This window comes from Gopherus flavomarginatus, chromosome 10 (assembly GCF_025201925.1).
Source record: "Gopherus flavomarginatus isolate rGopFla2 chromosome 10, rGopFla2.mat.asm, whole genome shotgun sequence".
In the NCBI taxonomy this organism is placed as follows: Eukaryota; Metazoa; Chordata; order Testudines; family Testudinidae; genus Gopherus; species Gopherus flavomarginatus.
Genome location: NC_066626.1, coordinates 8,527,262 through 8,537,537, shown reverse-complemented (window position 1 = coordinate 8,537,537; position 10,276 = coordinate 8,527,262). Strand labels below are relative to the sequence as shown.

Below are 10,276 nucleotides of genomic sequence, written 5' to 3'. Positions count from 1 at the left end.
ACCAGATTTTTACCCCTAATAAGGGCAGAGTGAAGGCAGTGGCTTCAGCAGACGTTACCGAGCATGCTCAGTTTGTACAGAAAAGCCACTGCCTCCTCAACAAACTATTTTGCAAAGCACTGGTGTCTCGGTGCCACTGGGGTAACTGCTACCCTCTCTGCCCCTGCTTGTGCCAGGTTTTGCCCTCTGCAAACGCTTCGCTCCTGGGCTTAACTCTGCCTGCTCCCCCCCGTCCTGATTTTGTAAATTTCCATCTCCTGCTCAGAACGTGGCCACCCCCCTGCTCCAATTCGCCCCCTTTGCCACTTTTTAACCCGCCAAAAGCAGCCTACAGAATCTTAAGGCTAATAAGGGCAGGGTGAAGGGCAGTGGCTTCAGCAGATGTACTGAGCATGCTCAGTGCACAGGCGGTAGCACATTCCTACGGAAAGCACCTACCCCTGGTTCCCCTCCGCCCCCGCCCCCAGCTGTTTGCCCCTGCACGGACTCTGCCCATCCCCGCTCCGGTTTGCCCCCTGTGGCCCCAGGCCAGCAAGACACGGGCCCAGCCCCGGGAGGGGCCTCAGCAGATGTGACCGAGCAGCTGGAGGAGCCAGCCCAGCCCAGCCCGTCGGGCGCCTGCAGCAGCGCTGGGACCGGCCGCCCCGGTCCGGGAGCGGAGCTGGGACGAGGGGGCGGGGGGGGGGGGTAGAAGCACTTTCCTGCCCGGTCCCGGCCCCGGCCCCAGCCCTCGCCCCGAGGTCTCACCCCGCCGTGCCCGGCTCGGGAGCTGCTGCGGGCGGGGCCCGGGCTGGGCTGGTCCCGGGAGGAGAGAGCCCCGGGACGGGGAGCGCTGCAGGCAGCCGCGGGTGGGGCTGGAGCAGCGGAGGTCGTGGGGGATCCAGGTGCGGGCAGGGGGGGGTCAGTGGAGTGATCCGGGCGCCGTGCGGGGCTCCGGATGCGTCGGGTTGGGCAGACCGGGGGGTGGGGGGGGAACTCCCCGCCCCCCCTTGCGGAGGAGGAGCCGCGATGGGACCGGAACGGGGAGGACGCGGGGGTGGGTCTGACCTGGACCCAGCCTGCAGTGGGCAGGGGAAGAGGAAGAGGAAGTCCCGGGCTGCTTCCCCCCCCAGTCACTAACTCGCCTGGGCTGGGCGCCGCCGCCCCGTCCCGCCACCACAGGCAGCCGGGCTAACCCGGGAGGAGAAATCTGGGCGCCTCCCCCGTCACCTCTGCACGTGTCCGGGCTGGGGGCAGCCCCCGGGCCCGGCTCCGCCGGCAGCAGCTCCGGGCCGGAGACCCAGGTAACCGGGCCGGGCCGGAACGTGACTCCGCACCGCGTCCCCGGGAGCCCGGGATCTCCCCGCGCCCACCCTGGGGTCTGCTCCCGCTGGGACCGCGCCGCCCGGGTCTGAGATGGGAAAAGACACGGCGGGGGGGGGGGCAATATGGCGGGGACGAAGGGAAAAGGAGGGTGGGGGGCAGAGAGACCATGTGACGTGGGGGAGATTTACCCTTCTCTGTGCAGCCAGGACATCACAGGGAGAGGAGAAGAGCAGGTGCCCATACGGGGGGTGTGAAATCCTCTCTGATTTTACCTCTTCCTCTCCCAGACTGATCAGATCCTCCCAGCTCTGCCCCATTGCTCTAGAATTAGCAAATAGGGCTGTAAAACCCCTGTCGCTTTCCCTTCTCCCCTCTCCCAGGATTGAGTGCCTCTGTTCTCGGCCACAGCGTTTGCCCCATTCTCTCCCCAGTGCAGAATTTACAGTCTCCTCAGATTTGGGGGGTTTCCCATCCATTTTCTCTGCAGCAATTTGTTCTTGTTCAGGGGAGAATTGTTGCCATGAGTCATTTGCCAAGTAGGAATGGGGTGATGGGTGCAGTTTGGGAGAGCTGTGGGGCACAGTTGCATCTGGGGTGGGAGCCAGCAGCAGGGCATGGAAGGGAGGCTGCCCAGCCCCACTGATTCCCTTTCTCCCCCACCCCAGGCCCCTTCAGCCACTAGCTGCCAGTCCCATTGCCAGACCCCACTGCCCATCCCCCAAGGCCTTCTGGCTCCTCCACCCTCCCTGCTCCTGTTAAAGCAGCATTGCTCAGGGTTCCCTGCTGCCCCAGTGAATATCAGGCAAGGGGAACCCATCTCTTTGTGCTGTTTGTTGTACACTGCTGTATAATCCCCTAGTGGGGCACTCACCTCTGGAGGATCTCCAAGCAGCAGAGTGCAGCATCCCAGACCTTTTCTCCTCCTGCTGTTCCGTGCAGGCCGCTGGCCAGCTTGGTGGGAATTTCATGGTCAGGCCTCTGGCCAAGTCCCAAAGTCTCAATGAACCCTTGCCGGGGTTTTAGAGTCCAGCAAAGAAGCAGTCTACTTCTCTTCACTAGGGCTTTCAGCCCCAGCTCTGAGCCCTTTAAATTCAGCCCTTTGATCAGGCTCCCAGAGGAGGCCTGTCCCCTTTTGGGAGCTTACCCCATTTTACCTGTTGCCAGGGGAACCAGGCCCAGCCATTACCCCAGGTTCCTACCCAGGGACCCTATACACAGAAGCCATGTACCGCTCACTCCAATCCATCACTACTATTTCCCTGGGCCTCTTCCTATGGGGCCCTTGTATCTACAGCCTTATCGTAGGGCCAGCATCCTCAGGTTCTTCTCACTCATCAGGCCAGGGAAGAGCCCCCTTGCTTTACTCTTCTGGTCCTAGCCATGGACTGACTGACCTGCTGTGCCCCTGCAGCAACTTTTATCTGAGACAGCTGGGCTCTGAGTACTTGCTTCTGTGAGGCCTGTGTAGGCACTTGGCAGACCCAGAAGACCCACCTTCACTGCTTCCAGGGGCGGGATGTAGTAAGATCCTAGGGAACTGCAAAGGCCAGCTGCATCCCATCACAAATCCCCTTAAACGTTCCCACTTTCCCTCCAATTCTTCAATATCAACATAAAGTCCCCCCCCAGGTGTTGATGTTTTTCACTTATATTAGGAAATGTTTAGTTTTTGCCCCATTTTCTCCTCAGTTCTAAAATATTGACAGAAAATTCTTGAATGTTTTGCCCAATTTTCTCTCTTGTTATCTATGATTTATTATCCCCTGAGATTTTCCCCATCTAACCATCTGATATTAACATAAAATCTCCTCAGATGTTGTACTTTTCTTAAATCCTTGAATATTGATTTCCCCTTTTCTCCCTAATTATCAATGATTGATATGAAATCCACCCTGATTTTACCTCTTCGCCGTGTATCAGCTATTGGTATAAAATCCCTAAAACTTTTCCACTTTCCTCTAATTTGTGACCAATTTCTCATATTTGCCCCTTTTACTTTTTAATTACTGAACGCTGGTATCACATTTCAGGTTTTAGCATTTCCATCAATTATTACTTTTAAATAATCATTTTAGGCTTCGAGGTGTTCCCCATATTTTTCATGTAAAGTCTCTTCTCCTTTTTGGAGGGACCCTGTTGCCCTGAGTCATTCTCCATAGTGGAGGTTGCAGAGGGGTTAAATTCCCCAGTGATCAACTTTCCCCCTCCCATTTGAGAATTATTTGTTTCCCCCTTTATCTCCATTAAAATCCACAGGGTTGCTGATCAGAGTGACTTGCCCCATTCAGATACACATCCCAGGCAGGGCCTCTCACTATTTGGAAAATGGTGTCTCCTAGCTGCTAATAGGAGAGGTGTTTGGACCCTGACTGAATTTCCTTTCCTCAGATGGTGCAAGACAAGGGGTTCACTCCCCTCAGGGGACTGCTCTGTGTGTGGATGCATCCCTGTTCCCCTGGGCATTGCCCAGAGCAGCTGAGACACCCCATCCTCCTGTATTAACTCACATTCCGATAGCTGCTTTCATCAAAAGAGTCCCCAGAGCCTGTGGTGAACGGTCACCCTGAGGGATCTCTTCCTGCAGTGCTGAGACCCAGCCACCTCTGGAGTGGGTCCATGGTGGCCATTATTAGCCAGCGACAGGGCATGGAAGTTTATTGAATCTTCTGGCTCCTCCATCCCTTCCTGTCTCCTGTTAAATCAGCATTGGCCAGGGCTGTGTGAATGGCCGGTCGGGGGCGGTGATAACTTTCTCTCCATTGATCAAATACTAATATAAAATCACCACAAATGTTGTTTTTCTTCCCCTTCAGAACTGTAGGATGTTCAGGGTTTGGAGGGAAGATAGTTGCCCTAAGTCCTTGCCCCAGATGTAGGGAGCGGGGGAGGGGGAAGGCATGGAACCTCCCCTCCCAGGATATGTTTAAACAGATTTTGGTGTCTTACCCTCCCCAATGTCACATTTCTGATCTCATTGACTCCAGTGTTGCTGTGAGGAAGGAAAAGGAGTGACTCTAGATTAACATGGGAGCCAAGGAAGTGGTGTCCTTAGCCACTGTCACCAGAGGGCTCTGACTGTTGCTAAGGGAGGGGAGGCTGCTCTCTCTGTCTCTCTTTACTCAAGGTATCAGGGTTGAGTTTCTTGGGTGGGATGGTGCTGCCTCCCCTGTGATCTGGGAGTCCAGGCTGAGCCGCTGCTGCTCCTCAGCAGGGTCTGTGCTGTGGAGGGACCTTCATTAAAGCCTCCTCCATTCCCAGTCTGGGCGGGTACTTCCTCCAGTGGCTGGAACTAGCCCCCTAAGGCAGCCCCAGGCTTTGCCAACTCCAACTGCTGAGCCGGAGACTCCAGGTGACAGAGAGAGACAGTGGGGATGGTCAGAAAAGTGACTCTGTGCAAATGTCACCAGGACCCTCGGATCTCACAGCCCCTGGGAATCTGCTACTTGTTGTTAATGCACCTGTGGGTGGGATCCGAGCTGCCTTAACAGCAGTGAAGCCACTGATCTCCTGCCAGGATCTGCCCAGTGGCAAAACTGGGGATTGAGAAGGGGAAGAGACTGGCTCAATGGGGTTCCTCTTTGTGTATCTGGGGGGGTGGAGAAGCCAAACAGGGAAGGGTGGGGGAAGGACAGAGATGGAGGGGGAGGCAGTGTGAGTTAGGAGCAGTCAGGAAATGATGGTGGGGCAGGAGGGAGAGCTTGAAATCCCTTCTGATTTGCCACTTCCCTCTGAAAGATTTATAAAATCCTCTCCAATTCTGTCGCATTTCTCTGTAATTATCAAATATGGATATATAATCTATGTCAGGCCTGCACAACTCGTAAAGCAGCGAGGGCCATATTAAGCCAAAGAAAACAGCTGAGAGCTGAACCCCCTCCCCCAGCACCGCTGAAACACTGCCACCACCCTACCCCTGCCAAAACATAATACACACCCTCTCAGTGCTGCCTGCACTGTGGAAACAAACCCTCCTTCCTCAGTGCTGCCCCACTGAAACAGCTGTGGGCCGAAAAGGAAGGTTTGGGGGGTGGGGTGATACTTTATTAAGAATTTTTTAATTAAAGCAAACAATTTTGAAAATTATTTTAATTTTTTTATGAATCATGGAAAAATGAAGAAAACCTGTTCCGTTGAAAGAAAACATTTGTACTTTTCATAATTACCTTTCAAATTTAATGAGGGATATTACATCTCTTTTTGGCAACAAGCTTGTCATATTCAGGGATCATATTTGAAGTGGATATTTTCATAATGTCTTCCAAGTGATCATCAGTCAGAGAAGAACATTACTTGTTTTTATTCATGTTCATGATGGAAAATGTTTATTCACATGTGTAAGTGCGTCCAAAAATGCTGAACGTTTTCAGTGCAACTTCGATAGGATTCTTGTCTTTTTCATCATCCAGACAGGCTGCTTTCTCTATGCTTATTTCAGTAAACTGCCAAACACTGAAGTTCAGTAACCTCCAACTGCAAATCTAATGGCACTTCCTCTGGATCCACAGAAAAGGGATCTTCAATGAGCTTCAACTGGATGTCGTCTTCTTTAGACAAAATAAGTCTTCTGTCAAATTCTTCAGTCAAAAGATTGATGTGCTTTGCATATTTTTCTCCTTACTCAGCGTGTTTGTGCTGAAGGATACACTGTGCACAAGTGGGAAAGTGACACATTTCACCTTTTGACAGCTGGCTTCTGAAAAGTTTCAGTTTCATTTCGAAAGCTTTCATTGCTGCACACACTTGAAATATAAGTTGACTTTTTTCCTGAAGTTGAATGTTGAGATCATTCAGGTGTGCTGTAATATCACAAAAGAATAAGAGATCTTGATTCCAGGACTCATTTTCAAGCTCTGGGAATTTTATTGGCCCATTTTCTAGGAATTTTGCTACCTCCTCTTTCAAAGCAACGAAACGTTGGAGCACTCTTCCTTGACTCAACCACCTCACTTCCGTATAGTAGATTAAGTCCCTGCACTCGGCGTCTAGCCCTTCAAGAAAGGCTCAAAATGTCCTATGTTTTAATCCTCTAGAACGAATGTAGTTTGCAATGGAAGCTACCACTGACATTACATGCTCAAATTTTAAGACTTCGCTACACAAAACCTGCTGATGTATAATGCAGTGATGTTTGGTTATTTGTCTCCCGATAAATTCTTCAAGAAGAGTAACTGCTCCAACATTTTTTCCATACATAGCTGGAGCACCATCAGTACAAATGGCCACCAAGTTTATGAAATCTAATCCCGACTTATCATTCATGCACTTTATCACTTCACTGGAGATTTCTTTTCCGATTATGCCACCCGTCATAGAGTACATGCCAACAAGTTCTTCAGTAATTTCAAAGTTTTTATCAATACATCTAATAAAAGTAAGAAGTTGGGCGGTGTCTTTTAAATCGATGCTTTCATCCATAGCTAGGGATTAAAAGCAGAATTCACTGACTCTCTGCTTTAACTGATCACTTAGATTGGTAGAAATGTCAGCTATTCGTCTCTGTACAGTCATGCGTGATAGACTGACATTCTCAAATATTCTCTTCTTTTCTGGACATAACTCAGATATAGCAATCAACATACACTTTTTTAAAAGCTTGCCTTCTATAAAGCATTTCCCAGCAGCAGCAATTTCCTTATCCACACCCCTGCCCCCAAACAACCCCCCGGGACTCCCACGCCCCATCCAACCACTCCCCGCCCCAACACCCCCCCCAAACTCCTGACTTATCCAACCCTCCCCAGAACTCCTGATCCATCCAGCCCTCCCACTGCTCCCTGTCCCCTGACTGCTCCGATCCCTCTCCACACACACACCCTGACAGCCCCCCCAGAGCTTCCGACCCATCCAGCCCTCCTCCGTGCCCCCAGACAACCCCCCGGGACTCCACCACACCGCTCCAGCGCTGGCTGTACGTGGATCCAATCAAACAAGCTGCCGAGCGCAAAACCCCTCCCCTGCCACTGAGGCAGGAGGAGCGGGGGAGCAGGGGACGGACTCTGCCTGCAGGAGGCCAATGGGAGCAGCTAAATCAGGCCCAGGTGCCCAATCAGCCATGCTGCACTTTGCATGAGAGGAAGGGAAGGGAGGGAGGAAAAATCCCAGACAGCTGCAGCGACCCTGGGCGAACCCGACAGCCCCACTGCGCTGCTTGCCCACGGGCCACACAGTGAGTCCACGCGGGCTGTATGTTGTGCAGGTCTGATCTAGGTCGATTTTTTTTCCTTCTTTTCTCTCAAATTATTGACAGTTTCTCCATTCAGCTTTTGTTCCATCTTCTCCAGTGTCAATTTAAAATCTCCTCAGATGTGGGGTGTTTCCTACCCCTTGTATCTGCAGTGCTTTGTCCTAGTTTGGTAGGGAATTGTTGCCCCGAGCCATTCCCCAGGTTGACCATTCTCTACTGGCAACGGGGCATGGAAGGGGCACATGAGAGGGAGTGAGAAGCAAATCTCCCACATGGAGACTGCCCAGCCCCAGGTTACCCAGTCCCAGCTGCTCCTTCACACCATAACCCAACTCTGCTCTCCCCTATCCCCACTGCCAGTCATCCCCTGCTGCTACCCCCTCCCACTGCCAGGGAACCGCCGAGCTGCATCCCCCTTTTTTCCCCCCTTCAAGCTGCCAGGCTAGGGCATGTGAATGGTAGATGGGGTAGAGAACTATCCTTTTCCGTGTGTTTATTGAACATCCATATTCACTGACAACTTCATTAATGCGTCGCTAAGGGTGCCCAGTGTTGTCCTGAGCCCTTCCAGCACGTCGAGTTCAGCAAAACTCAAACCTCTCAAATGTAGGAAATCCAAAGCTATATCGGTCTGGTGTAAACATAAGTGTTTCTCATTGCAACAGGACCTAGAATGTCTGTTTGCAGGGAGAATGCCTGGGATGAATGGAGAATGTGGAATGGACAAAACTTCTGAAGTTTCACCAATTGCCCTTCTCACCCTGACAGGCTGCAGAATAACATCCACATTTTGCTCCGAATCGTCCCATCCTCCTAGGGGAAAGGAAATGGCATCAGTGGAGCCAGCTCATGTAAGCGATTGTCTGGGAGCTGGTGGTGGGTTCTAGCAGGAGGGAGAGGGGCAGTAAATGCACAGGGGAATGGGAGCTGCTGGAGGTGGGAGCAGGGGGGCAGGAAATAGACAATGTGGAGAAAGGGAGGGGACAGGGTGTGACCATCCTGCTGGAACTAGTTGACTCTGGGGCTTGTTTTTGAGGTACAGACTCATGTGGGTTGGGAGTGGGACTTCCCCTGTTTTTGGAACAGGAAATAACCCCCCTGGCCAGAACTGGGAAAACTTCCCAGACTCCCGGTGCTGGAGCCTGAACCTACCAATACACTTTGTTATATGCTGCTCCCCTAATCTTTGTGTCATCTGCAAACTTTCTCAATGACAATTTTATGTTCTCTTCCGGGTCGTTGATAAAAATGTTAAATAGCACAGGGCCAAGAATTGATCCTTGTGAGATCCCACTAGACACAGACCTACTCAACCATGGTTCTCCACTTACAATTATGTTTTGAGACCTATCAGTTAGCGACTTTTTAATATTCTGTACCAAGTCGAGTGCCTTACAGATGTCTACAAATATTACATCAGTGCTATTACCTTTATCAACCAAACTTCTAATCTCATCCAAAAATATGCAGTTAGTTTGCTAGGATCTAAACCTATGTTGATTATTTTTAATTGTGTTACCCTTCTTCAATCTTTTATCAGTACAGTTATCAGGTGCTCCATTATCTTGCCTGATATCAATGTTGAATGGATAGTCCTATAATTACCTGGTCATCCCGATTTCACATTCTAAATATTGGCACAAAACTATATTCCATTCTACTGGAGTTTTCCCAGTGTTCCAAGACCCATTGAAAATCAACAGCAATGATCCAGTGAGCTCCTCAGCCGTTTCTTTCAAAACTCCTGGATGCAAGTTATCTGGACCTGCTGATTTTAAAAATGTCTTACTTTAGTTGCTGCTGTTTAACATCCTCATGAGTTGTTACTGGAATATAAAGAGTGTCATTATCATCTGTTTGTTTTTTCCCCGGTAAAGAACAAATGTATTCACTGAGCACTTTTGCCTTCTCTCTATTATTACTGATAATTCTATCATAGTAATGGACTAATGCCATTGTTAGAATACTTTGTTGTTAATATACTTTAAAAAATCTTTTGTATTGTCTTTAACTCAGCTGGCCGTAGATTTCTCCCTTTGTCCTTTTGCTTCTCTTATGAATTTTCTACAATTCCAAGCTGCTGACTTATCCTTTACTGTCGACTTCCCCTTTCCTCCATTTGCTATCTGTTGTGTTTTTATGGTTAGGGTTTTGGGATTCCTATCAGGGACTGTCCCTGGACCCTGCTGGGGTTCCATCTCCTGTACCACCCCCTGGTTAATAGGTGTGTGATAAATGTGAAGGCCCTGCTGACAGGGAGAAGGGCCTCTCTCCTTCTACCCTCACCCGGGTGCTTTCTGGCTGCTCTGAGTGGGACAGGGATTGGAGTCTGCTACTGTATCCCCTTCCCAGAGCATTCATAGAATATTAGGTTTGGAAGAGACCTTGGGAGGTCATATAGTCCAACCCCCTGCTCAGGACCAACAACAACTAAATCATCCCAGCCAGGGCTTTGTCAAGCCAGGCCTTAAAAGCCTCCAAGGAAGGAGATTCCACCACCTCCCTAGGTAACCCATTCCAGTGCTTCACCACTCTCCCAGTAAAATAGTGTTTCCTAATATCCAACCTAGACCTCCCACACTGCAACTTGAGACCATTGCTCCATGTTCTGTCATCACTGAGAACAGCTGAGCTCTAACCTCTTTGGAACCCTTCTTCAGGTAGTTGAAGGCTGCTATCAAATCATAGAATATCAGGGTTAGAAGGGACCTCAGGAGGTCATCTAGTCCAACCCCCTGCTCAGAGCAGGACCAATCCCTAGAAAGATTTTTACCCTAGTTCCCTAAA

General features: G+C 50.5%; 1 protein-coding gene across 7 annotated transcripts in view; it reads left to right on the top strand.

Moving 5' to 3' along the window:
• Positions 1-1,229: 1,229 nt before the first annotated feature.
• LOC127030281 (zinc finger protein 585A-like) overlaps positions 1,230-10,276 on the top strand; it is a 78,188-nt gene continuing 69,141 nt past the window's right edge. For all 7 annotated transcript variants that reach the window (XM_050916493.1, XM_050916487.1, XM_050916492.1 and 4 more), the window contains exons 1-2: positions 1,230-1,283; positions 8,258-8,340. In XM_050916493.1, the coding sequence (XP_050772450.1) occupies positions 8,317-8,340 (24 nt within the window). In that variant the 5' untranslated portion in view covers positions 1,230-1,283; positions 8,258-8,316. The remainder of the gene's footprint in view (positions 1,284-8,257; positions 8,341-10,276) is intronic.